The sequence below is a fragment of the Dipteris shenzhenensis genome, chromosome 19, assembly GCF_047967505.1.
Source record: "Dipteris shenzhenensis isolate YYH24624 ecotype China chromosome 19, Dip_SZ_1.0, whole genome shotgun sequence".
Classification (NCBI taxonomy): domain Eukaryota; kingdom Viridiplantae; phylum Streptophyta; class Polypodiopsida; order Gleicheniales; family Dipteridaceae; genus Dipteris; species Dipteris shenzhenensis.
The window spans coordinates 53,828,955-53,849,036 of NC_141614.1; the positions used below are offsets into that span (position 1 = coordinate 53,828,955).

At 44.9% G+C, this 20,082-nt stretch overlaps 1 protein-coding gene across 1 annotated transcript; it reads right to left on the reverse strand.

The window, feature by feature from the left end:
* Window positions 1-408: 408 nt before the first annotated feature.
* LOC147890645 (triosephosphate isomerase, chloroplastic-like) lies at window positions 409-19,263 on the reverse strand. The gene is made up of 9 exons (XM_087390735.1): window positions 18,969-19,263; window positions 16,451-16,477; window positions 4,263-4,332; window positions 3,799-3,922; window positions 3,567-3,651; window positions 3,302-3,434; window positions 2,981-3,154; window positions 2,643-2,725; window positions 409-782 (listed from the first exon to the last, which is right to left on the reverse strand). Exons 1-9 carry the CDS (start codon window positions 19,152-19,154, stop codon window positions 726-728), a joined length of 939 nt encoding a protein of 312 aa, XP_087246861.1. The 5' UTR covers window positions 19,155-19,263; the 3' UTR covers window positions 409-725.
* Between the last annotated feature and the right edge of the window lie 819 nt (window positions 19,264-20,082).

The window sequence follows — 20,082 nt, forward strand, 5'->3', positions numbered from 1 at the left end:
GCAATTTGAATGATGGTGTTGCACTACCATACATTAACTTTGATACCTACAAATTGGAAACTTACTTATCAAGACATGGAAATCAATAGAGTGGGCAATCTACATGACCAGACACCCTGTCCAGTTTACAACAGATGCAACCTCCCTGAGGCACCATGGAACAAACTTTCTTGCCAGATGGTGTTGCACTACCATACATTAACTTTGATACCTACAAATTGGAAACTTACTTATCAAGTGGAAATCAATAGTGGGCAATCTACATGACCAGACACCCTGTCCAGTTTACAACAGATGCAACCTCCCTGAGACACCATGGAACAAACTTTCTTGCCAGAGAGACACAGAGAGAGAGAGAGCGAGAGAGAGAGAGAGAGAGAGAAAGAGAGAGTCCCAAAGATTCCCATAAACCAGAGCGTTAACCATTGGAAATTCAAAAGAAATATTCTGGCTAGCTTATTACAGCTGGAGCTTGCTTACACAAAAGCCGAGTCTTCCTTGCCAATTTAAAAAAATTTCAGCACAAGTGTTGTCCAAACTCTTTGATGTGAACTCATTCCTGTTTCCAAGCAAAAAGGACTCCAACTGCTAAGCTGCTCAGTCAATTTTTATTAATCTCTACTGAGTGGGAAGTTAAACATTGGCTCGTTCAGAATACTCAAATTATGATTCAGTTCCAACATTTTATCGGGTGCCCACACCAGGACCACGTCTCCAAGGGTTACTCAGACCACCACCCTTTTAGATGTCACTGAGTTGCAAATCGATGCAAATTCTGGACCCTGGCATCCCCAAAGAGATAAATTAGTGCAGCTTATAGAGATTGAGCTTATGTTACTTTAAGAACAGCGAGAAAATTCAGCCTCATGGATTCCTTTTTTCATCTAATTTTGACCACCTTACTGACTGCATACAAAGTAACAGCATGTGTGTCCTGCTTCCCCATTGTTTTCTGGCAGCAGTTATGTGTAATTGAATTCTCCCAATCATCATTGGAGATTAATCTACGTTTCAAAAGACCTTGTCTTTGTGAAATCGTAAGAAAAGAAACGAAATCACCATGAAAATAGGCTCCTAAATTACAATAATGCAATATACGTGCAATCTAATATCATGTAATTTCTGCATAAATTGTACTCAACAAGATGCAATGTCCCAAAATTAGATCTATCCTCCAGGTTATAATACTTACATACATATGGTCTGTGATCATATAAACACAGATGTAACAAACTTCTGAATTCAATCGAAACATGTTGCTATACACATCCTGCCATAATTTGAGGGCCCTGATTCTCGCTTTTTAGCTGTGCTTTATATGCTGGAATTTAAATGGCTAAAACATCCATGCAAGTTCATACCATGTGTTAATTGTTGGGAAAGCAAACCTTCTTAGGGATGAATAATTAGCAGCCATGGGTTAATAGGAAGAGCATGTGGAAGTTCAGCATGCAAAGGTGGCATTTGAGATGATGGCGCGCACAACTACGAGATGATCACTTTGATTGTGTCGCATGCATTTGTTTAGCAGTACAAAGACATACTGTAGCCTGACTCGTTCTACAGAATTGAAGGCACAGTGCCTTGCGCAAAAGGCCCTGGCGAAGGAGGTAGCTGCTACTACTCTTTGCATGTTGATACAACAACATTAGTGGTGAAAGCCAAAGTGTTCGAGGGCAACATACGGTTCGTGCCTGAAAATGCTATAGTAGATTTGGCTCCCTATGTGTCATGGGCAATCCGGATCAAACAAGGCACAATCTCAACTGTGGTTGCAACTACGAGTGTCGTTGTGATAAAGGTGGACAGTGATGGTGGCGCAGTGGACCAAGTTGTTGCTGATGGGCCACGCGATCAGGACCGCGCAACCGTGAGTGTCTTGGCAGCAATTTGCTATTGCATTGCTTCAAGCTAGAGTGGTTTCTAATCCTTTTGTTGTGTTTGTAGCTCTCCTTCGTGTCAGAATAGTGAAGTGTCCTCAACCGCCTGAACTCAGGCTCTACCAGCCCCAACTGGTTGTCGACAACATCTGTATTACAATGGCTTGTTTCTGTGAGTCAAGGTGTAGTTTTCCTTGATAATGTAGTTCTCCAACAAGGCCCCTAGGTCTGAGGAGATGTAGATGTTTGATCGCCGTCTGGACCTTGGGCTCTACCAGCCCCTGCTGGCTGTCAATGTCTATCTCTACATGGCTCGTTGCTGTGAGTCCAGGTGTAGTTTTCCTTGAAGATGTATTCTCCACTAAGACCTATGCTTTTCATTATGTCAACTCTCTCTTTCTGACTGTTTTGTTATCTGAGCATATCTTTCATTGCATGCATAGATCTTGAGTATTCTCCAATGTTAATGCTGTCACAATCCCTCTTGCACTAATATTTACCCCTATAGGTGGTGCTCTCAACCTCAAACCAATGTATTTTTCCAGTGTATTTCACTGCTGGCTTTGTTTGTTCTATATTATCCCTCTATTGCACAAATGGTGCCTTGTGACATAGAACAAACTACTCTGACCTTCAGTTTCACAGCTAGCTTTACCAATCCTTAAAACCAGCATGAAGCCTTTAACATACTACAAAAGGCAAGTTGATAGCATAAGAGGAGCTATACCAAACATAAAAGACAGAAGGTTAACACCAACTGACCTTCAAAGAGGCTCCTCCAACAAGAAAACCATCGATATCCTCCTCCTTTGCTAGCTCTGCACAATTAGCTCCATTCACAGAACCTGCAAAGATAGAAGTGATGGATACATGCTAGTATTACACCCGTATAAACATTCACAAGGTCTCACCTTGAATTTTGGAATTACTGACAATTCTGCAGGCATTGGCATACTCATCCAAACAAACGGACTACATACAGCAAGGTTAAACTGGAACTTACCTTATTCATATTTGCCTTATCAATTTGAACCAAATAAAAAGCATTCGGTTAAGTGAAAGCATGTGAGGCAAAAAGAACCACAGTATCGTTCATTTACCACCATAGATTATACGAGTCTGAGAAGCAATTTCAGGAGAAACGTTTTCACTCAACCATTTACGAATAGCTTCATGCACTTCCTGTGCCTGTTGTGGTGTTGCCACTTTGCCAGTGCCTATGGCCCAGACAGGTTCATAAGCAATGACCACATCTGACCAACTTGGCAATTCATCTACAAAAACAAAAAGGTCACACATATAATCATGAGTTTAGGAAGAAGAACTTTTGAGACGAAGAGAATATGATATATCGCCAGCTCTTTTTGGATAGGAAGAGGTGGAAACTTATGAACAAGTATTGCCTAACAGGTGGTACTCACCTGCAAATGCCTTGAGCTGCTCAAAGCATACATCAAAGGTCTTTCCTGCTTCACGTTCCTCTAGTTTCTCACCAACACATGCAATGACTTTCAAGTTCTGTCCAATTGCATATGCAGACTTTTTACCTATAAACTGTTCATACACAGATCAGTAGCCCATCCACAAATGTACCTTATTTGATTCGCATGCAAAAAACAAAACAAAAAGGTAACAGTCAGTCTTCATTTCTACTTTTCTGCATATTTATTTCTACATTTTGCTTACATCGCTTGATTCACCAATGATGTGTCTGCGCTCTGAATGACCAAGAATAACCCAATCGCAGCCAATGTCCTTCGCTTGATGGGCACTGTGTAAGATCGAAAACAGTTTTAAGACCACATACTTCCAAAATGCCACCAACAACTTAATGCCACATATCTGCGAACTATTTATTCAAATGTACAAATGCTCAGGGCCTTAGAGAACCAAACTCGCGCATTAAGGAGAAACTTGCCTGATTTCTCCAGTGAAAGCTCCACCTTTTCCAACCCATGAATTTTGAGCAGAAACTTGGATGCGCTTTGTAAGGGACTTTACAACTTGGTCTAGGTAAACAAATGGAGGGGCGACCACAATATCTGCTCAATCATTCAACAATAACAAGGCAGACTAAACAAAATGCCCACTGAATACATCACAATGAAAACTTCAATTTGTATCCTGGTATAACCTATGTGCAAGAAAAAACACATCTCCTCAAAGCAAAGCAACTATAGACAAGTATAGCCTGGATTCCATATACATGAAATCTTACTCTTTGAACTGAAAACTTGGAAAAGTAATGGGCATTGCTGGAAGTTGTTTTACATAAATTACTGATTGTGATTCTTAATGGGAGGGGAATAATTGAGTCATGTTCCATTAGTGGCAAAGGAGTTCACGCTGTGAGGTACTGCATTGATTGAAACCAATACTGACCTACTTCATCCTCCAACTTTGCCTCATTTAAATCTCCTACCAGCTTGGCAATGGAGTCCTTTGAACCATTCTGTGAAATAAATTTTGTTAATCTGCAACCCCTCTCTCTCTCTCTCTCTCTCTCTCTCTCTCTCTCTCTACCAGCAGCTGCCCGTTTCCGCAAGCATATGAGGGCTTGCACATGTACCACTCCAAAACAATCAGGTGTGGTAGACTATCTCATCATCGACTCATATGCAGCCACACGTCATGCAAGAATTCAGAGATGATGCTCAGACACTAGAATCTAATCATGTGTGTGTGTGCGCACGCACATAAATACATACATGCCTTTATACGACTAAAACATATCCAATCTTACAAATGAATCTTTCCTTCAAATGAGCAAAAGAACAAAAGAGAGAGAAAAAGAGACAAGGGAAGAAGGGGTTTGTAAAAGATGTGAAACAAAACTAACAGTGACAGAGAAAAATACTAGTACAAATGAATTAGTAGGTAAAGCTACACTTATGTTCTCATCACAACCCAAGCATAAGCTGCCATTTCGGTTTTGAAAATACTGATTGATTCTCTGAGTCTCCCTCAGGGTTGAGGTGGCATTTTCAGCCTCCGCCTTGGTTTTTTATTAGCCAATTTTGAGCTGTTTTTTTTTCCTCGTGCATTGCATGATGTACTCGCACACTTGAGCTTGCTCTCGCAGTTTTCATTCATACTTAATCAAGTAATTTTCTTGGAAAAAAAATACTTATTGGGTAGGAACAATGACTACTTAATTATAAATTCCCAACCCAAACAACAAAAACTACGACAGCAAAAAGGAAGATAACAAAAGAGGAAAGAAGAAAAGGGAGAGAGAGAGAGAGAGAGAGAGAGAGAGCTTATTAAATGTCTTCGACAGACCAAAGGTTCTATGAGATTGAAAGAACCTGATACAATGAGCTCAAAGGGTGGAGCCTCTTACCTCTAAGAGGTCATCAACACCCAAGACAAATACAACATATCCATAATCATAGCGATACCAATACATAAGAAAAAACTCCCTGATCACATGGAAAGGCGACGTGGCATCACTCTAGCAAGGGGGGCAAGCCTAAGTGAGAACCCAACAGGCTGTGGTAGCATGAAGCTTGTGATGGGGCATTGAGGATGGTACCTCCTCCTTTAAGCCCCTTATTCCTCGACACGTGTGGTCCGGTGTGGTCTCCTAGCTATGGCTTTGCGTCAAACAAGTGCTACTATCACGGTCATGTCTTTGGTCTGGTGAGCATGGATGGAAGGTCCCTCAAATCTAATATGTGCCTCAACCCGTTGGTGGGGCTGTTGTGTCTCCCCCTTTGGTCCTCCGATCCGTCGTCTCCTTGATGCTTACTAGTCCATGCTGTTAGACTAGGAAAACTCAATGATCATGCTCTGAGTGGAGTCTCGATATATACCCTAATCTTGCCTATCTGTGTCGGACGGCCTCATGAATGAAAGCCACTAGGTATTGTTGATTTGGGTAGGACAAGAAACTAGATAGGGGTCCAAAGCCATCCTTGAAGAGACAATGATAGCGAGCTAGGATCTCATAGTATACAGGGCATCTGAAACAAAGAGCTCCTCCAACTCGATCTCTTGTCGATCACATAAAGTAGATGCGACCCACTCTGGGTATACCCACTCTCAATACGAAGTCTATGTGAGAGGAGCCCCAGATCTATATCCTCAAGCAATGGGGGAGATGAAATCCTGAATGTGTATGGTCGTAAGACATCCTCTCGGATATCCTAGTTCACCTTCTGATATGTGAGCGAAACAGAGGGGGTCTCAATGCTATACGGAAAGGGATGTAATCTGTCCATGTGGAGCCCAAACTCTCAAACCATTTGCATTTGCACGCGTAGTAAAACCTCTGATCTTGCTGCCAAAGCCATGGTAACCTACATCGGCATGTGGTACAAGAGCCGTAATCTCTGACGCGGTAAATGTACGCGAAAACCTGGAATATTGCATCAAGCTGTAGTGGGGAGGCTCCGAACTCAGCTAGGACTATCTGATATGTGACTGAGGGCTTACTGCGCATCATCTGTGACATCAAGAGAAGCTAAAGCCTCTCCACTTGAACCCACTCTGTACCTCATAGATCTAGCTCTCAACAAGGATCATGAAAAATGAGAGTGAAACGATTCACTGCTCAAGTCTAGCAAGCACAACGTATCCCTACTCAATCGAGCCTCTGCATCACTAGTCGCATCCTGAAATCGGGCAGAAAAAAGAACCCCCAAGCAAGTATAGGATGCAACAATCTCCATCTAGAGCAAAGTGCTCTCTGTGTGTGGATGCTCGGGATGTATTGAAGATCATGACCTTGGTTTTACCAAGGTTGTGTCTCGCACAAAGTATGCAGTGCATCCAAGTGTCGTGGAGGCCTCTGCTAAGGATGAGAGTAGGACAACATTATCTGCATATAGGAGGGTATAGCAACCGGCGAAGGAAGGGGCATCAAGGAGAATGTAGAGAAAAAGCGGCATAAGGGAAACGATAAGGGGATGTCAAAGAGTAGTCCCTTCTCAAGGACAATCCTCAGGCTACTGCAAAGACTCAAAGAAGTGCAGCGACCCAACCGATCCTGTAGATAGCCTCGGATGCTCAAGGCGACGAAATGGATACCAGTCGGTTGGGTAGCCCGACAGAGAAAGTAAGAGCAGAGGATGCCCAAGGAAATGTAAACACATTCAATCAAAAGTGCAAGGTTGTCGCTGATGGCTAGTCCTGGTGTTTCACCTATCATTCCAAAAGGCACGACGACTTACCCTTCTAAGCCAATAACTGTGCCGAATCTTAGTTTTCAAGGAACTCGTTTTATTGACCCGACCACGAAAGCAACTCTCAGGAAGCTCTGCACGCCAATGCCAACAATTAGTGTCAGGACTTCTTCGATGCAGAGTGAGGAGTCACCCAAAGAATGCAAATATATCCCTGACTTTGCAAGAGGCATCGTTCTTTCGGCCCTTCGGCATGTCATTTTAGGTGAGGGCATAGATCCCTTGTCTTCATTTTAAAAATGTCATGCCTCAGGATCTTTATCTCTGCCAATTGGCATAGCTTCAACAGACCACCTTGAAAGCTTCTCAGATAGTACAACATATTGTGACACATAGTCTTCCACCCACTCCATGAAAGGCAAGATCACAATCAGGTCACGAAGGGTGCCTGCGATTTCTACATGGCGCCGGTAGGCCACATGGGCGACCGGCATCTACAGACAAGAGCCAAATTGGAGAGTTTGAAGGCAACACACGTTGACTTGTAGGTAGAGCACGTAGGGTTGGCACATTAGTACCAAGAAGCGATGGGTCTGCTCCACATCTCATAGAACAAGGTGGATTCACAATGTCGACTCATGATGCATTAGGAGCAAAAGATTAAAGCATCTATGAACTTTGCTAGTGAACTCCAATAAGTTTGTTCACAGAATGTGTCCCTATGCGGCAAGGTGGCCACCCTTGAGCAGATCTAGGCTCTGATGTGGCAGCTCAACAAGCCTCAGAACCATCTAAGTACAGCTGCTCGACCTAGAGGGCCCGATGATGATGGAGCAGTTGGGCCAATAGGCACACACAACCACACAATTGGTGGGTACACACACCTCGACTACCACAGGACATACAACAAGTTTAGAGGCTCTAGCTAAAGGACAAACCTAGACCACCATACAAGTAGTGGCTGCGGACTCGGAGGACCATACAATGGCACAAACGCTTCTACTACTCAACCCTGATTTTCTGGTACCACTTCGCTTAATTGTTGTCCCGGGGATGTTGCTTGGACATAGGCATGCATACTTCACATTTCTGCATTATTCAAACATTGTAGTCCAGGCATCCCCGGAGCGGCATTCGTTTTTGGTTGATCATCTCTCTGATAATCAAGAAGTCTTCTTTGATTTGCCTCTTGGCAACCCCAATGCTTTTTTGGAAGTTCCGCACTGGCAAATTAATTTTCCCTTTCCTTGCATGCCATTGTACTTGCCACCTCCACATGTGACTCCACATGTGACTTGGTTTTCCACCCTTGCAGCAAGTATTTCAAGAAGCATTTTTGGATGAGCATGGTAATCCTACCACATAGGTATTCGAGTGGGTTACAAGTGCAATCAACCTAGTAGTTTGCAAATATCACCAAGCAACAATAGACTCTCTATTTCCTTGTCCTAGCTCCTCAATGATGCCTCTCAACATAAAACAGTAGTCCATCATAGCATGGTTTGCTCGAAGCCTACCTGCCCAAAGCGCTGGATCCCTCACACTCCAAAAATCGACTAAGCTAAGAGTCAAGTATTGATGCACAAATCTTGGACATGACATGCCCCGTAGTTTTTTGGACACTCATGGGATCCCTTGCCTTACGGATCGATACAATGTTGTTAAGGATCCATGTGTGTGGGAAACCGGTGCAAACTGCTTCGTCCAGTAGGTTGGCGAAGATCGGAGCTAGAGTGCTAAGTCCATATGCAATGTACTCAGTGCATAAACCCTCATGATATTTGGCTTGGCTATTGTGTAGCTTGAGAGTTGCATGTTTGATATCATTGATGGTAAAGAGTGAACAAGAAGTAGGGTGAGATAGCTGTGGAAGATCTAGTGCCAACTGATGAGGGATGTCATACAAGATGTGTGCACGTTTGCCAGATGATTAAGTCTGTAAGGGGGTATGGGGGACCTCCGCTCAAGAAACTTTTGCCAGACGTCCTTGGACTTACTACTAAACAAAATGTTTAGTAATTTCTCGTCATTATGGTGGATGAAGTCCCTCTTCTTTCAATGGACTAGACAAAGATATTCTCGTTTGGTCTCTGTCTCAATCAAAAGGTGAAACTTGGTCTCGAATCTGCGTTGACGGCGCAAGGCCTTACACAAATCATCATACCAGCTATTGTAAGGGGCCAATCCAATGGGTGTGGGCGGGTGGATCTAGTGGTGTGGGAAAAAGACCAAAGAGTGTCATCATGAAGGGAGTGGGTAATCAAGGTAGCTCTATCCTTTAATAGGATGATATCATAAAGATCAACAACCATAGCAAAGAGACGGGCAGTGTATGTGGAGCTAAATTGTGATCAAAGTGAATCTCTTGATAGGTAGTGTACGTGTGGTGGGATGTGCTTGGTGGCGAAATTGGGATGGACAAGCTAGAAAACACCTAGGTCGGCTCCAAGTGGGGACCGTGGGATGTAGAAATATAGCAAGTGAGAAGCAAAGACAAGGGCACCAAGGTGTGCTCTGGATGTCCGGAATTCTGCCCTGCAAGAACTGATGTGTTGATCCTTCAATCTCAATATGCTCTTATCCCTGAAAAATAATCTGCAGGCTGGGCTTCTGAATGAATGTCTGCCCCACAATAAGGGCCTTTTTAAACAGCACTGAGGGTACAGGGCCCCCATATTGGCTAACCAGCACCCACATACTGGCTGACCTGGCAGTCTGCCAGCCAGCCCCAGGCTTTAATGTTCCAGGTCAGCCGATCTGCCTCCCGGCCTCTTTAAGGCCTCTGCTGCAGGCGCCTTGCTTTTGGTCCCTGCTCCAGACTGCGGCGGACCACCTATACCTGCCGCAGCACCAGACCAAGCCTGCAACCCTTGCTCTGTAGCCAACCAATCGCAGCTGCTCCTGCCTCTGCCGGAGTGCTGCAGGCCTTCTGTACTGCCCTGTCCATAGTGTACCTGCTGCTGTTGCTGTACCACCTGTAGTACCTTTTGTACCTGCCATACCTGCTGCTGTACCCGCCCAGGTACCTTCACAACCTTGAGCTAACAGTAGATCTATGTGCTGGCCATGTGGCAGCCAGACTGCTGCCCACATGGCAGCCCTAAACCTCAGTCTCCCCCCCATCCTATACAGTAAGTCCTCCTCCTCCATGTGCTCCTCCTATGGGGGCTCACAAGTGGGGAGGTGACCCTCACATTCCAACACCCTGACCATCCCTATGAGGCCCAAGAGGAGGAAAGCAGCTGGGGGTGCAGCCAGGAGGTGAAACTTTGCATCCTACCTCCTGATGAGGTATATAACAGTTAGAAAATACTCAATATACCTTATGCCTTTTTGCCTGCGTATTTTATAAGCCGGGTAGCCAACAAGTCATAAACATATTTATGCCAATCCCAAAAGCCATATGCTTCGCTCTAGCCTCCATGCCTACCTCCAACCGTAGCTGATTCTACAAGAATTCAGTGATAAGACTAGAATAAGTCCAATCATACAAATTTAGAACACCATTCTTTCAATTTTTTCTTCACTTGAATTCACCTCACACACAGAAGCACCTTTTTTGGGCTTGTTTTATTGACACGTCCCAAAAAGGGTCATCATGGATCCCAAATGCGATGAACATGTTTGTTTAAAGTTGTGTATCAATTCAATACACCATCATTGATGGCCCATAATGGCAATTTCATCAATCCCTTGAGGAATAAAACCCTTGTTCCCTTCAGGTCTTCATCACAGAAAAACAAGTAACTTGCTAATCAAGTAGGTCTCATTGTTAGAGACTCACTGTTCCCACCTGTGAGCCCCCGTTTTGTGGGGACAAGGGGCAGTGAGAGTAAGGAGGGATGGGAAAGAGAGACTCAGCAAACAGCAGAGATTTGGGGGGGGGGGGCTCCTTGCCTTCCTAGAAGCATGGACTGGCTGCACAGGGCACCCTTTTATAGGGGCCTGTGGCAGGGCCAGTCGGCCCAACCAGGGCCACCGACCAGGGCCGACCCTGGTCGGTTTTCCAGACTGATCTGGTCGGTCACCAGTCAGGGGACCGACCCTGCTGGTCGGCCATACCAGCAGGCCTGGGCAGTGCCTATAAAAGGCCCACACTTCCCTTCATTTTGGCATCCAGTGCAGAACAGAAAGCCTCAGTTTTAGGCTGTGCTGTGCACTCAGATTTGGCATCTTCTGACAGAGAGAGTTCCTTCAGTTTGTCTCAGCACTTGGCTGAGTTTTGTATTGCTCTCCTGGAGCCAGTTTTCTGCCCACCATCCGGTGGATGAATATATTCTCTCTCTGCCTAAGTTTTCTCTTAGTGAGTATTGTATCTGTGATCAGTTATCTGAGTTGAGTGTTGCTAGAGCGGGAGAGATCTTGGCTGGAGGTTGGAGTGATTCTTTCCTTCTGTTTTCTAACATGGTATCAGAGCCATAGGCTCTCGACTCTTCCTCATCAAAAACACTCTCTGGCAACTCTGTTTTCAGCTCAGTTCAGTACAGAAGGTCAGTTCATTTATTTCTGTTTCAGTTATTCAAGTTTTTTAGCTATTCACCGAGATGGATCAGCGATCAGAAGCCTCTACATCCATTGCTCGTCCTTCCTCCTTCTCCAGTCATCTTCCTTCTTCCTTTATCCCTAATTTCGGTGAAGCTGGAAAGCTCGATGGTACAAACTTTCCAATCTGGAAAGTCAAGATCCGAAGCCATCTGTTGGCACGGAGGTTGTGGAAGATTGTCAATGGGACCGAAGAAAAGCCGAAGGACATTGTGGACAAGAGAGGTGAAGTTCTAGCTGAAGCAGATGCGGATGAGCTCTGTGCATGGGAGGAGAGGGATGCTCAGGCCTTAGCAATGCTTATAGGCACGACAGCAGATTCTGTTATTCCTCATATCCAGTTGGCAGAAACGTCTTCAGAGGCGTGGACCATACTGAAGGAGCTGTATGAAACCGATAATACAGCTCGTATCATCACACTGCAGCATCAGCTTTATAACCTTGATATGAATGAGGGTGATAGTGTTCATGATCATCTGACGAAGGTGAAAGTTGTGCGGGACCAGCTCGCAGCGGTTGGTCAGAAGGTGGACTCAAGTCAATTAGCATTACTCACACTCCACAAGTTGCCACGGAGTTTCAAAAGTTTTGTGACTACGGTCACTGCGGGTCAACGGACAAAGCCAATCAACTTTGAGGAGCTTTGTCCACTCCTACTTCAGGAGGAGGCTCGAGAGAAACTCTTCACGCAAACCGACGAAAAGGCATTGGTTGCCAAAGACAAGCCTGGCAAAGGCAAGTCAAAGGATTCCAAGAAATCAGAGGACGCTGAACATAAGAAGAAAATGAAGTGCTTTTACTGTGAAAAGCTTGGCCACTCCGCCAAAGAATGCCGGAAGAAGAAGGCGGATCAAAAGCGAAAGAGAGAAGCCAAAAACAAAGAAGAGCCTAAGAGTGATTCTGCCAATGTGACAACTGGACAGTTATTCTTACTCAGTGAACATTGTTCAGCTTATGCAGTTAGTGAAGGTCAAGAGGGTTGGTATGTTGACAGCGGTGCTTCTAAGCACATGTCCAACAGAAGGACGTGGTTCAAAACCATGGACAGTACACACCCGGATTCCAAAGTTTCTATCGGGGATAGCCGGACATGTCCTGTGAAGGGCATAGGTAGCATTCCTTTCATTACCACGGGCGGTGAGGAGAAGGATATCTCTAGAGTACTTTATGTACCCGACCTTTGCAAGAATTTACTATCTGTAAGTCAGATGGACAAAAACAACATGGCAGTTCTTTTTCAAGATGGTAAGGTTACCGTGACATCCAAAGGGAGTGGGCAAGTGGTGGCACAGGGTGTTGAAGAGAATGGACTGTACCGTCTCAGTGCAATGTTGGTTCATTATGATCACGGAAAGTCCAAACTTTGGCATGAGCGCTTCGGTCACGTCAGCTATGGAATCTTGGCTGAAATGTCAAAGTCGAAGATGGTGGATGGACTTCCACCAATTACAGGCAAGGATGATGCCTGTAGGGCTTGTCTAGAAGGCAAGCAGCACAGGGATAAGTTCCCACAAGAAGCTTCGTTTCGGGCCAGCAAACCACTTGAGTTGGTTCACGCCGACATTTGTGGTCCAATGTCTACTGCATCATGGGCAGGATCCAGGTATTCACTTCTCTTTGTGGATGATTTCAGTAGAATGACTTGGGTATATTGTTTGGCTAAAAAGTCTCAGGCTTTTGAGAAATTCAAAGACTGGAAGGCTAGAGTTGAAAAGGAGACAGGGGAAGATGTCAAGACATTTCGCACAGACAGGGGGGGAGAATTCACCTCAAGTGAGTTTAATACATTTTGTCGCAAGCATGGGATCAAGCGACAACTCACCACAGCACATACTTCTCAGCAAAACGGGGTAGCCGAGAGAAAGCATAGAACCACCACCGAGACAGGGCTTGCTATGCTCCGAGGGAGAAATCTTTCTAAAGCCTATTGGAGTGAAGCTATCAATACAGCGGTACATATTCTCAACCGGACCAAGACGAAGGCCGTCAAGGACAAGACTCCATATGAGGCATTTTATGGTAAGAAGCCCTCTATTACTCATCTCCGCATTTTTGGTTCTAACGCGTGGGTGCATGTGCCCAAGGAAGACAGGACCCAGCTTGATTCCCAAAGCAGACAATGTATCTTTGTTGGGTATAGTGAAGAATCCAAGGCCTACCGCCTCTTCGATCCAGTAATGAAGCAAATACTCATCAGTCGTGATGTTGTCTTCGCGGAAAAAGAACCTGAACCCCAGGAGGAGCCTCAGATTGAGGAGGAGGAGATTGTTCAACCCCCGATCCCACCCCGTCCCAGATTGACCATTCAAGAGGTTACCCAATCAAAAGCTGATATTCCACCCGATACTCAGGAAGAGCAGATGTTCCAGCAGAAGTTCCCGTTCCTCCTCCCACAGAGAAGCATAAAAAGTTGCCCCAATGGTACCTCCGGACATTGGAAGAGTCTCGTGTCACCTCATTACCCGAGAGTAGCAGTTCCGGATTGCGTCGGTCTCAACGTCTTCAAAAGACCCCATCCGTGAATTTTGCTTTGGTGGCTCAGATTGTTGAGCCAAGAACCTTCGCGGAGGCGAAGGACAATCCCGAATGGCAGGCTGCCATGCAGGCAGAGATGGATGCTATCCTGAAGAACCATACATGGGACTTAGTGGCCAGGCCCCTTCGACGGAAAGTCATTGGCACTAAGTGGGTATACAAACTTAAATACAAATCTGACGGTAGCTTGGATAAGTATAAAGCAAGGTTGGTAGTGAAAGGTTTTGCTCAAACAGCCCGCATGGTTACTATCCGGACAGTGATTGCCCTTGCTGCCCAATTCCAGTGGCCTATTTTTCAAATGGATGTGAAGTCCGCATTCCTTAATGGAACCCTGGAGGAGGAGGTATATGTGGAGTAGCCACCGAGCTTTCAAGATCCAGTGTCCCCATTAAAGGTCTGCAGGTTGAAGAAGGCGTTATACGGGCTGAAACAGGCCCCCAAAGCTTGGTACCAAAGGATTGATATGTTCTTTCAGAAGATAGGGCTCAGTCAGAGTCCTTCTGAGGCAAACCTTTACTTGTTCATTGAGAAGGGATTGCCATTGGTACTCATCCTCTATGTTGATGATCTTATCTTGACAGGTGATCATGTCAAGAAGATTTCACAGGTCAAGGAGCTACTCATGTCTGAGTTTGAGATGACTGACCTTGGGTTATTACATTACTTCCTTGGGATTGAAGTAAAGCAGGCTAAGGACAGGATCTTCATTTCATAGGAGAAATATTGTAGAGAAATTCTGAAGAGATTTCAGATGGGGGATTGCAGAACAGCATTAACTCCCATGGAGGTCGGGCTTAAGCTAAGTGTTCACGACACATCTCAGCTGGTTGATACTCTTTTGTATCGACGATTGGTAGGAAGTTTGCTTTACCTTACCAATACGCGCCCTAATATTTGTTATGCAGTTGGGCTATTATGTCAATTCTCTGCTTCTCCCAGGAAGAATCATTGGAATGCAGGTTTACGAGTGCTGAGGTATCTGAAGGGTACTTGCACCTTTGGGATCAGCACACCAAAGGCATTGAACTAGGCGGGTTCTGTGACAGTGATTGGGCAGGTGATGTTGACACCAGAAGGTCGACGACAGGATATTGTTTCTTACTTGCATCTGGAGCCATCTCTTGGCTAAGTAAGAAGCAACCCACAGTGTCCCTTTCATCTACAGAGGCAGAGTACAGAGCCGCGTGTACAGCAGCTTGTGAGACATTGTGGTTGAGATGGATTCTGGAGGACATGGACGTGTGTCACGAGAATGCGACAATGCTGATGTGCGACAATCAGAGTTGCATAGCTATTGCCAAGAATCCAGTGTACCATGCGCGGACCAAACACATCGAAGTTCATTACCATTTTGTTCGAGAGCTCATCATCGACGACGTGATCGAGCTTACCTACTGCCCGACCGCCGACAATTTGTCCGACCTTTTCACGAAGGCACTCCCTCGAGAACAGATGGAGCACCTCATCAAACGCATGGGGATTGGCCCACAGTTGTGACATTGAGGGGGGGTGTTAGAGACTCACTGTTCCCACCTGTGAGCCCCCGTTTTGTGGGGACAAGGGGCAGTGAGAGTAAGGAGGGATGGGAAAGAGAGACTCAGCAAACAGCAGAGATTTGGGGGGGGCTCCTTGCCTTCCTAGAAGCATGGACTGGCTGCACAGGGCACCCTTTTATAGGGGCCTGTGGCAGGGCCAGTCAGCCCAACCAGGGCGACCGACCAGGGCCGACCCTGGTCGGTTTTCCAGACTGATCTGGTCGGTCACCAGTCAGGGGACCGACCCTGCTGGTCGGCCATACCAGCAGGCCTGGGCAGTGCCTATAAAAGGCCCACACTTCCCTTCATTTTGGCATCCAGTGCAGAACAGAAAGCCTCAGTTTTAGGCTGTGCTGTGCACTCAGATTTGGCATCTTCTGACAGAGAGAGTTCCTTCAATTTGTCTCAGCACTTGGCTGAGTTTTGTATTGCTCTCCTGGAGCCAGTTTTCTGCCCACCATCCGGTGGATGAATATATTCTCTCTCTGTCTAAGTTTTCTCTGAGTGAGTATTGTATCTGTGATCAGTTATCTGAGTTGAGTGTTGCTAGAGCGGGAGAGATCTTGGCTGGAGGTTGGAGTGATTCTTTCCTTCTGTTTTCTAACACTCATTACCTGTCCTGCAAGAATATACTTTTGATCAAAATACTCGCTAATAGTACTGTCTAGCATGTGCCGACTCATATGACTTTATTGGAAAAATACTTCAATTAGGAAATTCACACAACAGTAGCATATTCAACCTGTTATGCAAAAATAAAAATCATTTGGAACTTCAAGCAACATGTGTCATTATGAAAGTTGGAAATATGGGAGAGAACAGGACATACACACTTCCAATTGCCTCCGACGAAAAACTGCAAGAAAAAAAACACAAAGATAACAATCAGCATCCATAAAAGTTGGGAAAAATTTTAAGCAAAGGAAATCTGTTTCCACATGTGACGAATAAGGAGGCAAGGCATCTACAAATCCTGGTTCATGAAGCCTTAAAATTTTTTGATGCCAACTATAAGAGAGCATTTAGTCTCAGAAATTTATTTCAAGTCTCAACTACAACGTACATAGAAGCAAGGGTTACAAAAAATAAAAAGCGTAGAGCAACACTCTCTAGAATGCAAGCTCTTCTTAAGAAGCCAAAGTCATCACCAATACTAAGAGCCTTACACTATACCTAATCAAAGTCAAAGTAAGTGCGAAGTGCCACAATAAATTTTGATCACAGGACAAAGACGGTTTGGCAAATCATAAGGAATGCAATATACCATAGAGACAAAGATTAGGGTATTCATAGCAAATAGTCAATAGAAGGTTCTCAGAGAGAGAGAGAGAGAGAGAGTGTGACTTTCTTAACACCTGCCAAAGGCCAAAAAAGGCCTATGAGAACAAATTCCAATGTGTCTTAAGTCTGAGTTGCAACTTCAGCAGCAGGCAGTGGCAATCTAGGGTTACCAAGGGGAGCACTGACAAGCAGCAGCATAGCAGTCCACATAAGACTGCCACATAGGCAGTCCATGTGGGACAGTAAGGACATCAGCATAGGCAGCCCACATGGGAGTGCAAGGCCGCCATTTGCAGACTGACCCCTTGGCCTGCAGTCTACAGCCTCTTCATTAGGGATGAGCCCCCAGTGGTATCAGCCTCTGCAATGAGAATAGCCACAGATGTATTCACCTTGTGATTTGCCACAGCCATAAGCAATAAAGCTGCAAGCCGAAGTTAGCATACTCAAGTCTTCCACTGTCAATGATAGTCTATGTGTGTATGTATTCAATATAGTAGGCCTGATTCTCTCTTATATCAGTTAGTAATTACTCTTCCCTACTCCTCAGTCAACACCGACCAGGCTTGCAAGAGACAATGTTAGCTTGCATGCTTGCTGAACTAAGTCCTCTTTACTTCTAATGAAGAGATCTTACAACATGGGCCGTGATGATCTCCCAGAGAGCATAGTGTACGTAGTGTGTATGTGACACACTACGTACACAATGTAAGAATGTGTATGTGACACAATGCAGTCAACTCAACGAGGTCCAGCCCTTCCCTTAAGTGGAAATGCCATCCTTGGGAATAGATCTTGTCTCTAAAAAGCTTCTGCTTGATCTACAGGTCCTCCCACCTGTTATCAGTTTCTTGTTGATGTTGTTCCTACTAGTATTTTTAGCACAGTCAAATACAGGTTAAATTGAAAAAGCTTGGGATCAGGTAATCAAATTTATAACTCCTCTAGCTTGCCGCTGGACAAGTCTGTTTCGAGAACCTAAACAGAGTCAGAGCAGGCGTTATCAAGCCCAACTACTAGGTGTAAAGTCAATCACGGTGTCGGTCACTGAGATTAAAACCACAATGCAAAATAGAATGTTCAATGGCACGTGCACTTGGCGTGGTAGAACGGAACGCTGCACCAATGTAATCTACACTAAACAGCGCATATGACGAACTCCCCTAATAGTGATAATAGTAGTAATCCACTAACGTCAAAAACCATAATCAAAAGATATTGTTCAAACACTGGAACAACGTTAATCCATCGTTCTGCAGCCGTATGAACCTGCACAGATACAATAGGCATCGATCCTGATTCCTCAGGGTAACGTTAGCTCCACCTTGCACACGTCTGCAACAGGTCGAAAAAATCAATTGAAGTGGAGATGGTAACTAAGGGAGTGTATCGTGCACAAACAAACCAAGACGACTATAGGAGCATGCAAAGACTGCCGAAATTTTACGATCCATAAAGTGACATGCAAGGAGGGACTAGCTAATAGAATAGCATGCAAAGACTGCCGAAATTTACGATCCATAGAGTGACATGCAAGGAGGGACTAGCTAATAGGATATCTCACCGATTTTTATCAATGTCCATATATATGCATAAACGTACACACACATATATGCAATCGTACAAAACCCTCGTTGAAAGTTAAGTCGCATCTCCTCAGGTGAATAACAGCCCTTAGAGGACTTGGCATACAGCTGAAATAATAACTCTTATACCGGAAAATTGCCAAAATAAACTGGGAATTGAAAGTCACAATTGAATTCTTCAAAAATCGTTTCCTAAAAGCCATCAGATGAGCGCAGAATATGGCCAATTAAGAGCACTTAAGACGATCTGCGGAGGACGTTGAACAGGGGAGAAGAATACAACGCAGGTAAGTTTCAAAACACTTCGATCGCTGAACGGACTAAGCATAAGATCTAAAACTGGCTACTTACAAAGCCCCTCCAAACCCGAGACAAAACCGAGAGGACAGATGTAGGATCTCCACTAAGGGGGCAGGTGAAATGCAGTAGCGCAAGGAGCGGATTAAAGTGAAAAGGAAGATCTGCGAGCAGGTCACTGACCTTTCCAGTTCCGGCCATGGAGACAACGCCTCGGGAGGAGTGAGGGCGAGTCTGAAGCTGAAGATCGGCGAAAGAGGGAGGGGTGCGGAGGGCGGAGGGGGAGGAGCGACGGAGGCCAGAGAATTGGGGGCAGGAGGGAGGGGGGGAAGGCTGGGCGGGGGCAGAGAAGGCAGCGGGGGAAGCCATGGATGAAAGAATTTGGAGAAGGAAGCTATGGCGGAAACCCTAATCAAGCTCTTGGAGCTTCAATGTTCTGCTCTGCTCTGTTCTGTTGCCGCATCTTCTTCTTCTTCTTCTTCTTCTTCTTCGCCCAAACGTCGATTGTCACGCCCACGTGGCATCATATCAACTATATCCTATTCCCCGCCTCCACTTTCGCTTTTCCTACCTGGCACCTTCTCATTCGCCCACCTCATCCCCCTTTCCTGTCCGTCCCTGCCTACGTGGACTTTCCTGATTCCCCTCCTGCCTACGTGGATTCCCCTGTTCGCACAAAACCTCTAACGTATATACAATCAACTGCAACATTTTCATTTTCATTTTTTTAATCACCCATGCCCACTTTCTTTTCTTTGGAACATTTTCATTTTCAGCTGCGAAAAATATTTTCTCAATTTGGTAAACATCTGCAATTTAGTTACATTTTAGCTTTTAAAATCTCAAGTAAAGCCTTCCAAAATTAGAATCCAATCTTCTAATCTATTCACAAAAATGTTTTCTTCTTGTGTGCACTCTTATCAAAAAACAAGTCCCCCCCCATGTGCTAATGGATTTTTTATGGTAGGCACCCTAGAGGCATTGTTTCGGTTCTTTGAGCCCTCCTTGAGCCATGTGTCACAATTGGAGCCATTGATTCTAAAAAGATCCAATGGTGTAACATTGTTTTATGCAAAATTAGAGGTGCTAGCTTTCTTTCACTTTAAAATTCACATCCACCAAATTTACTGAAAAAGCTTATCAAAAAGCTAACGCAACAATCTCTCTAAACACTACTTCACTCTATCGATTCTAGCACGATATCACGGTAGAGAATTTTTGTTGGGCAGGCTCCTATTAGATTACTGGATTTCTTTGATTGATCTCGTTTGGCCTTGTGTCTATGATGTAGGTGCAA